Source organism: Zootoca vivipara, chromosome 5, assembly GCF_965207765.1.
Source record: "Zootoca vivipara chromosome 5, rZooViv2.hap1.1, whole genome shotgun sequence".
NCBI lineage: Eukaryota > Metazoa > Chordata > Lepidosauria > Squamata > Lacertidae > Zootoca > Zootoca vivipara.
This window is the reverse complement of record NC_142588.1, coordinates 53,238,470-53,257,744: the sequence shown is the minus strand read 5'-3', so window position 1 is coordinate 53,257,744 and position 19,275 is coordinate 53,238,470. Positions and strand designations below refer to the sequence as shown.

General features: G+C 41.4%; 1 protein-coding gene across 1 annotated transcript in view; it reads right to left on the bottom strand.

The window, feature by feature from the left end:
• Positions 1 to 19,250, bottom strand: part of ARL3 (ARF like GTPase 3) — a 31,094-nt gene extending 11,844 nt beyond the window's left edge. Inside the window, exons 1-5 of the mRNA XM_035133534.3 lie at positions 19,105 to 19,250; positions 11,312 to 11,455; positions 9,214 to 9,330; positions 4,451 to 4,501; positions 2,978 to 3,163 (exon numbers count right to left, since the gene is read on the bottom strand). Of these exons, the coding sequence (XP_034989425.1) occupies positions 2,978 to 3,163; positions 4,451 to 4,501; positions 9,214 to 9,330; positions 11,312 to 11,455; positions 19,105 to 19,107 (501 nt within the window). The 5' untranslated portion in view covers positions 19,108 to 19,250. The remainder of the gene's footprint in view (positions 1 to 2,977; positions 3,164 to 4,450; positions 4,502 to 9,213; positions 9,331 to 11,311; positions 11,456 to 19,104) is intronic.
• Between the last annotated feature and the right edge of the window lie 25 nt (positions 19,251 to 19,275).

Here is a 19,275-nt window from a genome sequence, read left to right as displayed (position 1 = left end):
GCCTTCGCCCACAAAGTTCTCAACCGATTAAAGTCACTCACTGACAGGGTCTATCCCAAGTTGCAATGCAGCTTTAGAGCTCAGAGGTCAAGACTCAACATGATTTTTTCATTGCATCAGCTGCTGAGAGCAGAGATGTCCCTTTTGTGTCACCTTCATAGACCTGTCAAAGGCCTTTGACCACATCAGCCAAAAATGGTTCTTTACACTGCTCAGTAAGATAGGACACCCACCTAAGCTCCACAAGATGATTATGTCATTTCATAGGAACACATGCAGCACTGTCCAGTATGATGGCTCATCCTCGGACAAAGAATGGTGTGAAACAGGGCTGTGTTCTTGCCCCAACTTCTTCTCTCTGTTGCTCTCATATGCCTTCAGCTTGACTAAAGACGGTATGTAATCCATTCAAGGAGCAACGGGGGTCTGTTCAACCTGGCAAATCTACATGCCAAGACAAAAGTGCAGTGGGTCTTTATCCAAGAGATATTGTTTGCAGATGATGCAGACTTGACAGAGCACTCTGAGGAAGCTCTACAGAGTCTCATCAACTGTTTTGCCTAAGCTTGCATGGAGTGCGGTCTTATCGTTAGCCTGACAAAGAACAACATCCCGAGTCAGGACGTTGCCAACACTCCATGCATCAGCATTGGTGAGCATATGCTTGAGGTGGTAGATTATTTTGTCTACCGGGGGTCCACCATAACTAGCTACTTCTCCACCGATGTGAGCAGGTCAGGCTTATTGGCAAAGCAGCTACGTCAATGGCTTACCACTCCAAAAGAGTATGGGAGAATGTGATGCTAATAACCAGCACCAAGATGAAGGTCTATCAGATTTGCATATTGAGCAACACTGCTTTATGGAAGTGAGTTATGGGCAACTTACAACCACCAGGAGCAACGACATCTCAATGCCTTCTACATGCACCGCATCAGGAAGATTTGGGGCATTACATGGCAGGACAGCTTGTGCTCTCCCAAGCCCTCATTCCCAACATGTTCACATTCCTGTCTCAGTGATGTCTACACTGGATTGGTCCTGTCCACAGAATGGAAGATGGCAGGATCCATTAGGCTGGAAACATTAACCATGCTGCGTGGGAATTCCTTGCAGATGATTGCTGTGCCCGTGGACAATCAGATCATGTATCCACAGCAGTGAACAGAGGAGGAATGACCACTGGAAGGAGCACAGAAAGAAGAAACACCATGGTACACCTGTATCAGTACAACAAGATGCCTCCATCTGACCCAACTGCAACAAAACATGTCTCTCCCGTATCATTCTCTACAGCCACAGCAGGCACTTTAACTCTCCAATGGTTTGACTTCACCCCTGAAGGAGCACTTTCCATTGTCTCTCTAGCTAGATGGATGCCAACCAACAGTTGTAACTCAGCTTCCTTTGTATAAGTTGTTTCCTAAACCAACGAAAGCTCAAAGAGAGGCCCCAGATATCTGAGTGGACAGATGTGTACCATTCCAGCAAGGGATATTTCATGTGCAGAAATAACCTTCCACATGCATGACAGCTGCTCACTGGTCTCCCCATCCACACTGTGGTGCTCATCCAGGCCTCAATGATCTGTCGCGATCTGTGTATAGATCTGTATGCAATTATGCATCCTCATTCTGATTAAGCCACCAGAGTTTATAGTTAATTGCCTATGAATCAACCTGGATGGGGGCCATAGGGTTTAAGTTTTGTATCTGAAGCATAGGCAATGTTTCATTCTACCATCTGTGAGCAGTTTGTATGACTGGCTCACTGTCGGTGTCCAGTTTTCAAAGAAATGAAAGGCTGTCACATTCAAAAACAGAGACCAATTAAAATAGCTTATAGGATACTGCTCTCCATCGCTACCACCACAAGATACACAAAGCTAGCAAAATCCAATTTACTAATCTAATATGACATCAGTGTGGCCTCTTTCTTATTCCTTATCTAGTGATGTATGTGCATGTGTGTATGTAATTTATTTTGAGCAGCTAATGCTCAACTATTTTTGTTTTGATATTTTCTTTACACACTGCATTGAGGGCTTTGCACACTGCACTGATGGCAGCAGTTAAATACTATTATCAAGTTTTCCTATTTTATCAATTTATATACTGCTTAGCTACAATTGTCTCTAAGTGATGTAGATGAAATACAATGCAAAGGAAAGGTAAAATTCAGTTAAAACTCTAAAATCAGCCTACAATCAAAATGCCTGTTGGAACAAAAAAAGTCTTCAGTGGGTGCCAGAAGTTCCACAGTGAGGGGGCCTGTCTAACCTCAACTGGAAGAATGTTCCATTGGGCCCATGATATTATTAATATCAATATAATGCAAGGTATTTTGCCAAACAATACTTTTTTCATAGAAGAGTTTCCCAAAATGAAGTGTTTGTCTCCTCCCTTAAAGTATGTGTGTGTGAGTGAGTGAGAGAGAGAGAGAGACAGAGACAGACAGACAGAGAAACAGAGAGAGACAGAATGCTGCCTGGTGGGAAGTGGTCACTGGAAATAGAAAATTCATGGAAAGTTGTAGCTGACAAGTCAGCCTGACTATGGGTGGTAGTCAATTACCGTACGTTTTACTCAGCAAAGACCCATTGAAGTAAATGAAAATAGCCAAGTTAAGACTATTAATTTTGATTTACTCTGAATAAAACTTAGTTGAATGCCACCCTACAGTATATGTATATAGATCAGGCAAGCAATGTTGAAATAGCATCATGAGACCCTAATGATGTAATGGAGAATCTAAGTTTAAGGAGGAGGGAGAATCTCATGAGAGAGCCTGAGTCTGTGTTAGAAGTCTTTATCTCCCTCCACACACCAATCTACACATTTTTTGCTTTGTTTTGTTGAGTTTCCAGTTTTGCAATAAATACATCATACATTATGATCCAGAATTAGGGGGGGGGGGTGCATTTCTCATTCAGACCAGTGGAAAGGCTATTCTGCCAGAAAAAACATTGCCTCCTCACCGACACACCCTCTCCTGTGAGGGCCGAACAAGACTGAATCTGCCAAACTCTGTCACGAATCGTGTGCAAGTTCAGACCCTCTACAATCTCTGCAGCAGGGGCTGCCGTCAGCAAATCTTGTTTGTTCGCAAAGATGAGCACAGGAACACCACTTAGCTTCTCTTCATCTAAGAGTTCCGCTAGCTCCTGTAAGAATCATAAAGATGCAGCCAGTATTTTTAAAAAGCCTTTGGCAATGGGAGGCTGACTGTTGTATCTAAGTAGTTGTACATGTTTTAGTAACATATAGGACACAAACAGTAAATGCTAATGTTTCAGCAAAGCACAGATGTTATAGTAAAACAAGTAACTGGTACATACAATTACTGAGACAAATATTTAAAAGCAAATCCCTCTGTCTATGGAACGGAGAAAGTTTTAGCTCAGTCCGATATTACCAGTTGTTTTCAAGGCATTGTCAATCCCAACCCTCTAGAGATCAGCACTGATGACACAGCAAAAATACATGCTGGCACAGCTATAACTTGACTTGCCAGTAGAATGGAGTGGCCCTTGAAAACAGGTGGTTTTATCCTACATATGCTTCAAATTCTGCAGGAATGCTAACAGCAAGCTTTGAACTTTGTTCCAGTTTAATCAACTGTAATTCATGCATGGGGACAGCACTGATAAAATCTCTATCCAGAAACAAGCTCATCTTCATAAAAGGCAGCTGTTCTGGCTACTAAAATGGATGCAAAGCGCTCATAAAGACATCATTTGTTGATAATATCAATGAATGCGTTAGGGATTAGTTAGTTAAAGAAAATGGGAAATGGAGGCTGCTAAATCTCATTCTAAACTTGTCATAAGATGGCCTGGGAACTGTAAGGAAACAGGCCTACAATTAATGGGGCTGGTGCCCGGGAATGTAGCACCCTTCAGTCCTAAACTTGTGGTGAAAGGTACCAGAAGGAACAATACTGGCAGAGGTAGCACAGAATTCATAGATCAGTGGTTAGCAAGTCCTTTACAGATGATGTTGAAGATTATCAATGCATGATTATTTCTGATGCACTTTGTAGTCCACCACCACTAGCACATTATTATAGAAGCACATCCATGCTGTGTGTTCTGTAATTGAGCACTATGTCCCTGTGTGCTATACAAACCTCTGTAGTCTTAATTATGGTGGCCAGATAGCTGGAAATGGATATAGCTGTACCAGTCTTAACTGTCCCCGCAGAACAATCCTATTTTGGGGGGTTTTACTTGAGGAAAACAGAAAAGAGCTTAAAAACTCAGAAGAGAAGCCTAAACATTCATTAATTCATTTGGCAGAAAACAATAATTTAAACTTAACAAGGCTTAGCTTGCTTTTAAAATGGCAAACTGCACATCAGTCCATTTTCAAATGTCTGACAGTGTTCTATGTACTTACATACATTATAGAAAAATGCATACAGCCATTTCCTGAAGTTGTGCATTACATACCTGACCTGTTTCTTCAAATCTCTTTCTATCTGCACTATCAATGACATAAATCTAAAACAAAGGCAAAAGAGTTAAGAATGCAACATTAGCCTAGAAATAATCAATGTGAAAAAACAAGTCTTCACACTAGCCCATTTCCAATCACATTGACTTGGCATTACTTCCTTTTTAAGGAACCTGCAGTCAGGAAAACTCTTATTCACCTATACCTGTACATCATGTCTGAAAATTCTCATTATTCTGATAGTGGATGGTTATAGCTTGGCAAGATTCAGCACAGATATTTATTTTGGCGTGTGTGAATACAAACATCCATTTACCAAGTGTAAGTTACTAAAAAGTGTCTATAATAACATAATCTGTGTGCGCGGGGGTGGGGTGGGGGGTGGGGACTTACTGCACTTCCACACCTCAGCAGAAGGGGAAGCAGGGGGTGGGGGTCTTGAAAAATTGTTCATCACATAGCTCTTTATATCCCATCAGCGTTTTCTCACTCCCCATAATGCGGAGTTGTGGGTTGGATGGAAAATTTTCTTACCCCTGGCTATTGTCAGCCATTTACAACTTACAGCCAGTAAGAAGAGATTCCAGAAAACCAATGCATTCAGCCCAGATTTTAGCTCATATTATCCAACTGAAAATAAGATAGACAGTGGCCACATTTGGGTGATCATATCTTAACAAGCTGAAAGAGGAACAAGCCATTTTGAAACAGGCTGTCATTTCTCCCTTCATGTGAGTTGCAACTAAAGCAGGAAGTCTTTAATTCAATTTAAAAAAAAATAGTAGCACCTTATAGACCAACTAAGTTTGTTCTGGGGTAAGCTTTCATGTGCATGCACACTTCTTCAGACGAAAGCTTATACCAGAATAAACTTAGTTGGTCTATACGGTGCTACTGGACAATTTTTTTACTTTTTTATTTTTATTTTGACTGCGTCAGACCAACACGGCTACCTACCTGAATCTTTAATTCAAGGGTAGGCAATGTGGTACCCTCCAGACATTGTGGAGCTACAGCTCCCATCTGTCTCAGCCAGCTAAATGTCAGGAATGATGGAAGCTGCAGTCCAACAACATCTGGAAAACACCATGTTGGCTCCCCTTTTCTAATTAATTGTCTCTTTTTATTTTGTCCAGACTGAGAAATTATGGTTACCATCTTTGTAACAAGCCAGGAATGTAGACCACATATTGAAGTTGGTTTAGAATTATGGGTTTTTCCAAAGATAGGGTTTTTCCATGGTAGGGAGGAAAGGGGCCATGACCTTAGGCAAAAGGCTCACTCACATCTCAGCTTTATTAAGCCAAGATATGCTCATCAAAACTGGGTCACTGTAATACTTGGGCATATAGCCTGGCAACCAGCCTCAACAACTTTGATTCTTAGGATAGTTAGTAGTTACAGAACCAGCCATGGGGCAAAATGGTATATTACCCCAAAGAAGACAATGTTTATAGTAATGGGGCACTTTTGTTGTGCGGGTGAGACACTGGTTTAGTCCTCAGGCAAGAAGGCTGCACTTACAGAAGCATCCACCAGATCCCTGTAGCATCTGGCTGTTCCACAAGGACCTCTTATCTAATCGTAACTTGTGAAAAGCATCTCATTCAGAACTCGAGACTGCAGACCTTATGGCAATGCCACAGCGAACAGCACTGCACCAACCAAGGTAGATACACGTCAAGTGCCTACTTCCCATAACTAGAAGGCTTGATGCCAAATAGCTGCAGGTGTGTGTCTGAATATGCAATCATTCAAATATACACACCTTTATTTGGCTGTGCATAGCTTCCAAATAGCACAGGTGTGGGTAGCTGGAGTATCTCCCATTCAAGCACACCTGCATGTTTATGAATGTGCAATCACTTCATGTGTTAAAAATATTCTTGGACGGGCCTCTCACTTGTGTAATACTCTTCAGTTTAGAGCAGAGACAGGCATCTTAGTTAGCAAGATGTCTTGTTTCCAAGAGTCCCTTCAAGGCACACGGGGCTAGTTTGGATTCTGTGTTTCAGCATTTCCTTCAAAACATTTTTGTAAATGATAGATCAGAAAGGGGGAATGCCCCTGCTCATGGATTTAGGTTTGTTTTTTAAAAAGAAAGAATGCCCATAGGCAATCAAAGTGATGCCAGATAAATCAGATATAAAGGAAATCTGGGCAAATGAGGGCATAAATTATAAAATGGATTGAAGAGATAAAATTTATTTTACATTAATTTGCCTACTCTTGTGTTTGCAAAAGTCAAGGTTTTCTTGTTGAGCTTCCTAGAGTGGAGATGATGGGGGTTCCTAAGTATTCCTTTGCTCTTAGTTTAAACATACACTACTTCCTTTCTTGGGCAGTGGGGCTTTATGGGGATTGTTATATGTATTTTTAGAAACAGAAAAATAAATAAGTTTAAAAAGCACCTTCCTTCTTTGTCTCTATTCAAGAACTGCATAGATATATGAGAGGAATAGTTGATTAAATATTTGAAATCTTCATGAGTTAGCTAAACCTGCCAAGATACAGGATTTACAGACATTCGGTAGCATATGCTACCTCCCCTCAGTAGAAGAGGAGGCAGGGGGACTGGTAAAATGATCTTAATCACTTAGCAGCTAAGTTCTCCATCCCACAATCTTTTATCCTAGCTATAACAGATACTCTGCTTTTAGAATGGATGTGCCTGCAGTACTGCACTGGGAACATGTTCAGTTAATTGCTGCCATCAAAGAAAGGTGCAGAGTCCTGAAGCCTGCAGTTAACTTCCATAGAACCTCCCCAGTAATGTCAGTGATACACTTTTTTTACCAGATTGGAGTGTTTTTAAGATCTACTTTGGAAGTTCTCCTCAAGATTCCCTTGATGGAAGATGTTAAGACAGGTGCCAACCAGAGAGTGCACCTTTTCAGTGATAGTGCCCTGCAGGAGCAGCCAATCCAATGCTCCCACTGCCACACCCTACTTCCCACACCTTGCCATTACCCCCATTCGTAAGTCGAAAAATTCGGTTGTCGAGTCGTTCATAAGTCGAGGTACCACTGTACTACGTGGAACAAACCTGGGGCAGGGCAGCACAACTCGTCTGCTTCTGTGGCTGTGTAGAAAGGGAACTATTCTGCTCCCTTTTCTGCATCTGAATCACTGCTGCTGCCAGAATTATCAAAAGGTAAACTCTTCCTAAGGAGAATTCAACCATCCATCTTCTGGGTCCATTATTGTGCATGTGGACCCACTCTCATGAAAATGTGTTCCCATCATATAGGCCCTGGTATGACTGTATTCTCTGGAGTGTTTTGATGAGTTCCTGTGCAGAAGCATTGTACTCATAATAGGTTTTACCTATCATGGAGAGAGCATGGATTCTTCTCCACTGAGGTTTGGAGTTGGCATGGTGTTATGACTGACACTCCTTTTTCTGTGTGTGGCCCTTGAAAAAAATTTGCTTGTTTGTAGAAAGCCTGTCTTTGGCTCTCTGTTTGCAAGAAGCCCTAGGGTTTGTGATTATGGGTTCCAGTTGCTGCCCTCCACTCCACTGTGCTAATGTGTCTTTCTCTGTATTGGATATGATTACATCATGAGGTTGTTTGGCTATCTTGTTGGCATCTGTCTGTCTCAAGAGACAGTGTGCCTTCAAGGGTGAAGGCCAACCGTGTTATTTTTGCTGTGTTAGCAACACCAAAGTGACCTTTCTGGGGAGCAAGCCTGGGCAGTATGTATGGAGGTCCTGGGCTGCCTAGATGACAAGACCCCCCCCCCCGCCTCGCTGATGTGGCCCAAAGGAAAGCAGAGCAAAACGTTTACAGCAGCTTGGTTGCAAGAGTTGCCAGAAGCAGGCGTACAAGGTGCAGGCGTACAAGGTGCCATCAATCTGCCTTAGGGACTCCACTCTGTGTTCGTGTAGGGTTTACTCCTTAGCCTTTTTTTCTCCTGAAGATGTCCTGCAAGGCTATCACTGCATGTCAGTTGGGGGCATTCCCCCCACGAGTTATGTGGGGGAAATGTCAGTGGGCAACCTTATCATTAGAGGGCCATTAATGAATTTCCAGGGATACTATGGGCTATCTGTACATGTTGGTGTACTGCTGTTTGATTATACACCTGCTGTTATAGCATTGCCTCTGCTGCTGAGAGCAGCATTGCAGCTATGTCACATTGGTGACAGATCTGGCATAGCAGGACAGTTGGATTGCCCAGTTAGGCAGCAGTAATCTCTTAGCATCAGTTCACCACTTGCAACATGGAGATAATACTGATTTATCTTACATGACTGTTGTCATAAATATTACTAAGATAATGAATGTGAAGACTTTTGAACATTCAAAAAGGAAATGGCATCTGGGAGTCATATAAGTGTCCTTCAAAAGATGCCATGGAGGGAAGAGCTCCATAAAATGTTGTTTTAATTGTGCAATGCGGTTGTACTTTGGTGGCACCCTTACTGTGTGTTTTGTATAGTACTGAAGAAGAAAAGCATTTGAGCATTGCACCTAGTAATTTGGTTCATATTTTTCAGCCTGGAACACAGAGCTACTTCAAAGGGAAGGCAACACCAAATGGAACCGTCACATAGCACACTGTTGAGAGACCAGTTAAAAATAAATGTTTCTGCAGATTTCATAATTCAAGTGCACACACTGGCTCTGCAAGAATGTTCAGACTGGCTGACTGCTGCAAAACAAATGACTTTGATATTTATTAAGATTGCAGCATTTCTTAGCTGTTAAAGTCACTATGGTATTTAATGTAGCATTCAGCAGTAGCCAACGCTTACCAGGATATCGGTGTTCTCAAAATAATTCCTCCAGTATGGCCTGATCTTCCTCTGTCCACCAATGTCCCACACATTCAGCTTGAAACCTTGTGCTTGCACGCTTTTGATGTTAAAACCCTGTGGCAAGCAGAGATAAAGTATAACTGGTGTTAACGTGATGCCTGGCTTCAGATTCACAGGCACACATCAGTCACAGTTTATATATCACAACTCTGGAAACCCTAACAAAATAAACCCCGTGCTGCTATTCAGATGGATTGGCTGTGGGCAAGGTGAAGGCTATAGCAGCCTTGCACGGATCAGGGTCTGTTTCTGTCAAAGCTATAAAGATGTATGTTGCAGCTCATAACGAGAAAGGAAGGTGCAGTGGGAGGTGAGAGAACAATGCAGATAAGAAGAAATCACATAGCCTTGCAAGGAGTGATCCTCAGCCAGTGAAAGCTGAGGCCAATGTGCAGGCTAACGAGAAGCAGAAGTCTGTATGTGAGTTGATATGAGAAAACTAGAAGCAACAGCTGCACTTTTGAAGGGCCCATTTCATCATTTAAAGCTCCTACTGAAAGGGGAGTGCAACCGGAAAAACAGGATGTGGTGCAGGCTGGCAATGAGCTGCCACACAATACAGGGGATTGGCTTTAAGCTTGGAATCTGAGGGTGGGCTCTTTCTCTAAAGGCGTGGGAGCATCTCATAGGCAATGTGCTCCGTCTTGAGGACTGGGGGAAGGAGATCCAACCTTGTACAATCTCTAGCACCATCCACTGGCCAACATTGGGATGGTGTCAGCTGAGCAACTAATGAAAGATACTCTTAAAAAGCTCGGGAGAGTTGGTGCATGTAGAGGGGACAGAGGGACACTGTGTATGTTGCAGTTTTTATAAATACACGTGAAATATCTGCACTGTGTATGTGCTGAGCTGCAACACTGAAGGACGTAACAACATGCATCTTGGTTTAATCTTCCGATTCTCTAGTGTGTGTTCATAGCCTGAGAGAAGTTTTAAAGCAAGAAATGGATATACTCTACAATTGTTGCCATCCCATTGGGCACATGCACACCCCTTCAATCTACACACCACTATATTAACATGTGAAGGAAAGAGTCATAGCTCACTTGGAAAGCACATGCTCTGTATGCTAAAGGTCCCAGGTTGAATCCCTGCGATCTCTAGGTAAGGCTGGGAAAGAGTCCTGCCTGAAACCCTAGAGATCTGCTGCCAGTAAGTGTGGACTACAATGTGCGAGATGGAGCAATGGTCCAACTTAGTATACATGGGGTTACCTTTGAAAGTGACCCGGAAACTACAACTAATCCAGAATGTGGCAGCTAAGCTGGTGACTGGGGGTGGCCACCAAGACCATATAACACCGGTCCTGAAAGACCTACATTGGCTCCCAGTACATTTCCAAGCACAATTCAAAGTGCTGGTGCTGACCTTTAAAGCCCTAAACGGCCTCGCCCAGTATACCTGAAGGAGCATATCCCCCCCCCATTGTTCAGCCCGGACACTGAGATCCAGCTCTGAGGGCCTTCTGGCAGTTCCCTCCCTGTGAGAAGTGAGGTTACAGGGAACCAGGCAGAGGGCCTTCTCGGTAGTGGCCCCCATCCTGTGGAACGCCCTCCCATCAGATGTCAAGGAAATAAACAACTATCTGACTTTTAAAAGATATCTGAAGGCAGCCCTGTTTAGGGAAGTTTTTAATGTTTGATGTTTTATCGCTTTATTATTACTAATATTATTCTGTTGGGAGCCGCCCAGAGTGGCTGGGGAAACCCAGCCAGATGGGCATGGTAAAAATAATAAATTATTATTATTATTATTAGTAGAGTAGTAGTAGTAGTATAAGGCCATAGGAAGTGGCTGCATGAGGTAAAAGCTATACGAGTCCTAGAACTGTGGGTATACTACTATTGGAATCAAGGATTTTTTAAAAAAGTACATAGGTGTTGTGGCATCTGTAGCAGCTTTATTTTTTATTTTTATAAAAAAGATTATATTCTACTTTTGGTTGCAAGACAGATTCTGTTTGTAGCCACCCTTCCCTCTCCATCCTGCAGACTTCAAGATTTGGCAGAGCACCAAAAGCCTCTTTCCTTACCTGTGTGGGAGTAATGTGAGTGATGTCTTCAGATGCTAGTTGTTTCAAAAGTGTGGTCTTGCCTGCATTATCCAATCCCAGGAGGAGGATTCTTACCTCCTGGTCTGGTGCACTCTTCAATTTGCGCAGAATTGACAGCAAACCCTGTTAGTGAGAAAGGGCAGGAGATGTTACTTGCTAGATGTTATTTTTATCATTGCTCCCAAAAATCAATGGGAAACAGAAAGAAAGGAGATCATGAATAGCCTTATAACACATGACCAAAATGTACAAGTTGCTGCCTGTAGGTTGATGATCTGTGATACATGAGACAAAAAGAAAGGGGATTTGAAAGGGGGATTTTCCACTTAATGAGTGAGATTAAAAGGAAGCAGGAGAGTAAACACAGAACTATTTGGTAATTAACATAGCACTAAAATAATTATTTTTTAAAAGAACATCAATAAAGAAATGCAAAAGAGAATATAGAAGTTTTAATTTCCTAAAGTAGGATAATGAGGAGGTCAAGTGACTAGATAAAGGAAAAGAGTTCCTTACATTTGGGAGAGTGGAAACATTAAAATAAGAAAGAACACAGGGAGATGGGAGTTTAATACAGTCATTGTTTTTGATGAATGAAGGGGCTGCAGAGGAGACTAGAGTAAAGGGAGAAAGCAAGAAAGGCAGATTACAAGTGACAAGGCCACAAGTGGCTAAAATCACTGAAAGGTACCCCCCCCCCAAAAAAAAGGAAAGGGAAAAGGAAAATAAAGAGACGATAGCATAATCAGAACAATGAAAGAAGAATACAAGCAGCAGAAGGGAGAAGAAGATAAAGATGTTGAAAAATAAGAAAGAAAAATAATCAAAGTGGGTGAATCTATGCAATAACTTTGCAACAGAAGTAACGTATAAATAAAAAGATAGGTCAGAATCTGATAACACACCAGCACTATGAAAAGCAGAAGCAGCAAAATATATCTTTTTTAAATAAACAACAATAAAATTATGTTGTAGAATCCAGAATGAGATTACAGCTAGATAGTACATAACAAGTAAGTACGGTAGTAGAAACTATTTCCAGAAGGGTATCAGTGTTAGTTTGTTGCAACAACTATCATGTGGCACACCTTAAAGACTAACAAGTTAGTGATGGCATAAAACCTCATAGACCAGAATTCATCTCATCAGGTACGTAAGAACAAAAGAGAGCACTGAGGCAGAAAAATAAATGTGAATGCTATGAGCATAAATAGGGCAATTCAAACCAAATAAGTGAATTAAATGTCCAAGTGGGAGGCTGTACAAGGAAAAAAGTAACAAGTCCTAAAACCATGTTGGATGGGACAACAGACAATGGAAATAGAAATATATATGTCTGTAACATGATCAAAGCACAAATAAAGAAAAATTAAGAGAACAGAGAAAATAGGCTTAAGCTGAGAGACAAGAGATTGTCAAGCAAAACATGACAACAACCCATGCAGGATAGAATGAGAGTCTGAAATGAGGATTTTACTAGAATCAGGGTGGATTTTAAGAGATACTGTATATTATACAGAAAGAAATCTTAACTAGAACAGTAATACAAGCTGAGAAAGAAGAATGCCAAATTTCTTAACTTCATTTTCCATGTATGGACCTAACCCTTATTTTGGTGTGTCCATGAACCTATAGCAACAAATGATAGCACCTGCTCAGAGGGGGGTCCTCAGATTTATCACCACCTTCTCATTCTTCCCATTTGAAGGCCATTTTGCCCCCTCACGCAGCTCCCACTAGTGTTAAGAACTGCCATTAATATTAGATCGTATCAGCAGATCTGAAAAAGCACAGCACTAAATCATTCATATCAGAGTGTTAGGTCTCAAGATTTAGGGCAGTAAAGAATTTCAGGCAAGCTGCTGAATTAGTTTTATTACTTTTGCCACCAGCCAATCCTCATTTATACAAAATCCCATAATCCAAATCTTCCCTCTACATTCCGACTAGCCATGGCATGAATTCTTACCTACTAATGATTCGGATTATCCACAGCCCCTTTTATTTATTCTCTGAACCATTCTAGGCAAATGATAGATTCACATGTCAGCGTTTTCAGGATGTATCTATTGCAAACCTCTCAATTGCCTGCATTGTGTAGCTAAGAAAGTTCAGCAGATTTCAAGTGATAGATCCTTGAGCTGAGAGTAGCTTTCAGTGTCTGGGAACAGAAGATCCCTCTGAGTTTATTTGCATTGCAAAAATGCTAGAAATAATTGTGTGCATTGGTGGTGACAGCACTCAAACACCTGTACGGCTTTAAAAGAAGTGTCAGCTGGAAGGGCATGTTGGGCACTGATATGTAAATGTATCTGGGCTGCTTTCTTACATCTATATAAGATGCAGATCAGCCAGATTGGCCACTGGGCGAGAAAAATATTATTAAAGCCAAAAGATGTGCTTTCTAGTTGTCGCTTTGCTAGCAACCTCTTACAGGTTACCTGTGACATCTGCTGTTATTGCTTGCATTTTCCCTGTGCTTGTTTCTCCTCCAGTTTCATATGACTGACTGCAACATGCTTAAAGCCAACAGCATATCTTAGTAAATTACTAGGAAGTGCTCTTGGTCACATCACAGCCAACTATCCACTCTAAACTCTGGTTTTTGGTCTTTGTTTTAGGTACATAATATATTTTTCAAATAATTAATACTTGAGCTTCGTCTCATTGCTAATCCCTCCATAGCATTTAGAAAAAGTTATTCTGCGCCTCACCATGACTCATTTAAGAACCATAGCATATGTTTCTTTGGTCTAGGTGGAGAGCAGTATACACGTGTAAGCGAGGGTACATGGTAACAACTCCATTATTTTAATTTATCAGTTGTGGAAAGATGTTCTTTTCTCTCAAGGATGCATGTACTGTATTAATAATAAGTTCCATGGGATCATTGTTGGTTTTAATTTTAAATAATTAAAGATTTTGAGGGTGGGCAAAAACCAAACATATCTTACATTCCAAATATCCAATAACTGAACATCTTTAATGGCATTTTGTCAGGAAAAACTTTGCTGAAGCAAAATGAATTTTTTAGGCTGAAAACACAGTTATTTTGTTCTGAGCACACACTTGATAAGCAACATAAAAAAATTCCTTCAGTAGCACCTTAAAGACCAACTAAGCGATCTTCAGCCATCTCAACCCTTGCTTTTTCATGCAAAACCATTTGCAGTCGTTTGCGGTCATCAACAGCTATCAGTCAGTCAATCACCCATTTCCACCACCCTTCTGAGTGATCCCCCCTCCCCATCCCCACCCCTCCCCACCCCTTCTCTACATAAGTGCCTGGAAACTTCCATTTCACTGTATCTGAAGAAGTGTGCATGCACACGAAAGCTCATACCAAAATAAAAACTTAGTTGGTCTTTAAGGTGCTACTGAAGGAATTTTTTTATTTTACTTCGATCCAGACCAACACGGCTACCTACCTGTAACCAGAACCTTGATAAGCAACAGTTATTTCACAAAGGCCATAAAGGGAACCACTTAACCAGGGTCATCTCAAGCAGGTCGGGCGCCCTGGCGCTGAGGCGCAGAGATCGGTCCGGCGCCCTCGCAGCGCCCCGCCTACCGGCCCAGCGCCCTGGCACCCCGCACCACTGGGACTATACCTAGAGCCGGGCCTGCCACTAACATATACTTATTAATCTTGGACATGATCCAGCCATACATTTTAAATATTGAGACACTGAGATCTGGCAGAAACACTCTTGATGGTGTTGCATTTATACAGGCCATCCAACCATGGAATTCCCTTCCCCTCCAAATAATATTTGCAGCAACCATTATGAGTTTTTACCACTAGTTAAGAACTCATATTTTTTTGCCCAGGACTTTGGTTGATTTCCCACCACCACCACCTCCGCATTTGTATTTTTATTTGTACCTAGGTGCTCTTTATTTTAACTGTGCAGCATGATTTTAATTTTTTCATAATGCTTTAATTGTTGTTGGAAATCACCCTGGTAGGCATATTGCCTGAAAATTAGTCTATAAACCTAATTAACAACAACAATTATAATACTTTGAAGACATGCACTTATAAACATGTATTTAGTTATCCTGTTGAAATCAGTAGAACTTCAAAATATTTATTTTGGGATGGGTTTTGTCCCCTTTCTGTATAATTTTTAAAGTAGTAAAATATCTCATAGTAAATATTTATTTCAAAACAACAACCCTGTTATGACAAATACACAAACTAGGGCAGAGAGCAATTAAGCTGCCCAAGATCAGCAAGCAAGTTAAATAAGGCCTTGAACTCAGGTTGTCATGATCTAAGTATGTCATGAGCCAAGCCTATCCACTACTAGAGCACTCTGTCCCTTGAGCTCCACAAAATACTCTCCATATCCAAATATAAAGCATAAAGAGGGAGTACTGTACCAGATTGTCGGTTTATTTGAACAGTTACATGTGCTAATACAATGTTAAAGCATAGCATTAAGTAACTATAGTTCTTCTTTAAAACTTGCTACTCTATCAGTTTTCTGGTTGTAATCAGTGTCACATAACTGTTGACATCAAGAATGTATTTAGAGGACAAATGCATAAGATTTCAAATATGTACTTGGGGGAAAGCATCATGGAAAAAAAATACACATTTAAAAAATGCCTGTTATTTTCTACCGAAGTGACCCATATAAAAAATACCACAGAGAAAATTGCCACGCATGCTATTCTAGTAGTAGGGAGGCTTGCCAATCACTAAAGAACAGAGAGTGGAATCCCATTAGAGGAGAGAAAAAAATACCTGCTATTTATCTGGATTAGCCATAAAGCTTTGATAATGAATTTAGAGTGCAAGTACAAAGAAATCTGCCATTGGTAACCAGCAAATGTTTACTTAGTTGATGTGGTATTTCTCTAAAGATCAAGTCAAGTACAGCTGTCCTGTAAAATAGTCACTAAGGTTGCTTCCCCAATAGTAGATTTCTATCTTCTCTTTGTCCCAGAACTATCAGCCTTAGCAGCAATTGTAGTAAGGCAAGGGAGAAGTGTGTGACACAGTAACCAGTATATGGCTGACTCCTGTCTTGGAATGTGGGATTAGGATGGGAGGAAATCTACATGACATCAATCTAACACAGCTCAGGCTGAACTGTAATCTCTGCAAACCTTTCAGTCTGCCCCACCCTGAAATGCTATTTGTCTTTGCACCAACAGCAAAGGGGCAACAGTGTGGCCCTTTAAAAGGCAGCTGGCAGGGGACTACCGGTACTTGGGGAAAATACCCCTTCCTGTCAGCAAAGGAGATCCTCAAAATCTTATGCTCCCTGGTATGTCCTCCTGGAAACCATATAACTATACCCTTCGATGACTTTAAAAGATTAGACAAATTTATGGAAGATAGGTCTATATAGTCATTAATATTCAATGGTCCACTGTGTAATTAGGTTACAAAGTTCTGGGTGGAAGAGTGTGTGGAGTGAATTTGTCATGGCCTTAATAAACTAGCTGATGCCATGAAATGTACCGGTATTTTATTATCTTACTCTTGCATCTTAGGGCTGAGCTGCATACAGTATTAGTACTAGCTGCATTAGTAGCATAACTTTATGTGAACAAGCTGTGAGGGATAACAATTATCATACAGCTACAGTATTTTTCAAAATACTGATGAAGTGCAGAAGTTTCCCCATATTTCTGAAAAATACTATAGAAATTATGAATAATGATTTCGAATATTCATCCTCAGGCAAATCTATGGTACAACTTCAAATTAATTAATTAATTAATTAATTAATTAATGTTATTATCACTACTACTATTGCCTACCCCTCCACCCATAGGTCCCTGGGTGAGCTAATACAATTTAAATAGATTGTATTTCTTAACAAATTTTTAATCACAAAACCAGTGTGGAATCTAAAAATATACAATCTATTTGATATGATACCAAAGAGTAAGCTATCCTGTTAGGCTTAGCTATGTCATTTCCCCTCACCTTGGGAGGAAAGTGGTAAACAATCCCCCCTCCCTTTGTGAACCCAAGAAGCTCAGCATGTGAAGAGGTTTGAGTTGGTTGCTCCAGCAAAATTTCATGGCTCTCACCAGCCACTCTTGAGTTCCTATACCAATAATCTCTAGGCACTTTTATCACTTTGTAACTAAACTAAGTTTTACTGCCTGTGCAACTTTTCTGAATGCACATGAATCTGACCTTTGGAGAGTTTGTAGGTAAACCATTTTTAATTTTCCAAGTGTGTGGTATTTTTTTTGCTGGGGGAAATGGGAAACTTTGTAACTCACTTAGAAGGGGCTATTTTAAAGGTCTAACAGCCTATATTTCCACACTTTATAGGGAAGGAGGCAGTGTTGGAACACTTTGTACACCTCTGAGTCACCTCAAAAAGAATATTGTAACGCTGGAAAAGGTTCAGAAAAAGACAACCAAAAAAACCAAGGGGTTGCAGCAAAACCCCTTTCACCTTACAATGTTTAGGACTTTTTTCATTTACAAAAAAAAGGGGGGAGTAAGGGGTTTATGATACAGGTTTACAAGATTGTGCATACTGTAGATTGTGCAAAAGGCGGTAAACAGTGGTTCCTCAACTCCCTCATAATTCTGGAATCAAAGGTCATGAAATGAAAATGTGTGGTAGGAAACTCAGGAAAGACAAAAGGAAATACTTCTTCACACCATAGTTAAAACTATGGAATTTGCTGCCAAACTGGTTGGCTTTAAAAATGAATGAATACAAACTCATGGCGAGTAAAGTTATCATTGCTTGTTATTCACAATGGCAATTTACTACAGTACCTGAAAAAATCAGAGGCAAGGTGCTTCTAAATACTAGCTGTAGGGGAAAGATAATATGAAAGTGCTATATCATTCATGTTCCACTTGTAGGTTCCCCATGGCCATTTGGTTGGCCACTGACTGTGGGAACAGAATGCTGAATTAGAAGAGTTTTTGCTCTGATCCAGTTTGACTCTTCTTATTAGATAACGCTTGCTGCAGATCAAGTAAACGAGTAAGGAGATGAACACAAAGACCTGTAACACCAGAATTAAACAAACAAACAAACAAACTGCAATGTGTTCTTGCATATATTTAAATCCCTGTAACAAAGTGCATTTGACTTCTATTTCCCATCTTTCTTTGACCATCTGTGGGGAAAACTCCGGGATTCCTCATAACCCAATTCCACTTCGAAAATGAGTTATTTCAACAACCCACCCCACTCTCTTCTCCCCCTAAGGTCCCCCACTGAGAATCCCGCAAATCCCATCTCAACCTGTCCTGTTTACAGCTGCCACGTGTCATTATAAAACAACAACGAAGATATCGCCCCTTGAACAGCAACCTTTCAGTCTGTATCCCATAGCATTCCGGGGTGGGGGATGGGGACCGTGTTGCAATTCTTTACATGCTATTCTCACAGCTTCCCAGAGCACATCCAATAACTCGCAGTTTTGAAATAACAGATGAAGGGGTCCTTATTTCTGATTTTAAATAAATAAATAAAAATAAATTAAAAATAGAAATCTGGCGATCTCAGCCTCTCCGTCCCCATCGTCACCTGAGCGGTTCCTTCAGCTCCAGGTACACGACTCCCGCCCCTCCCTTCAGCCAGGCCCATTCATCGTCTCCTCATCCATCCCTTTAGAGCAGCATCGCCCTCCCTCAACACGGAGCGCTCCGCCGCCACAGGACGTATCCTGCCCCCTACCCAGCACAGGGCGGAGAGCCGGTTCTGCGCTCCCGCTTCCCCCAACGCCCTCCCGGGCCCCCCTCGGCCTTCTCCCCCGCCTAATCTCTCACTCACCATCCTCTACGCGGCTCCCGGTTACCATGGGCAACTGCGTCATGCGCGCGCGCGCACTACATTCCTCTCACGCAGAACGTCCGTCCGGAGTTCGACGCACAAGCTCCGCCCACTACCATATTCTCTCCCTCCCCGCCCCAACCCTCAAAAGAACCCAGCCTCCTTCTTCGT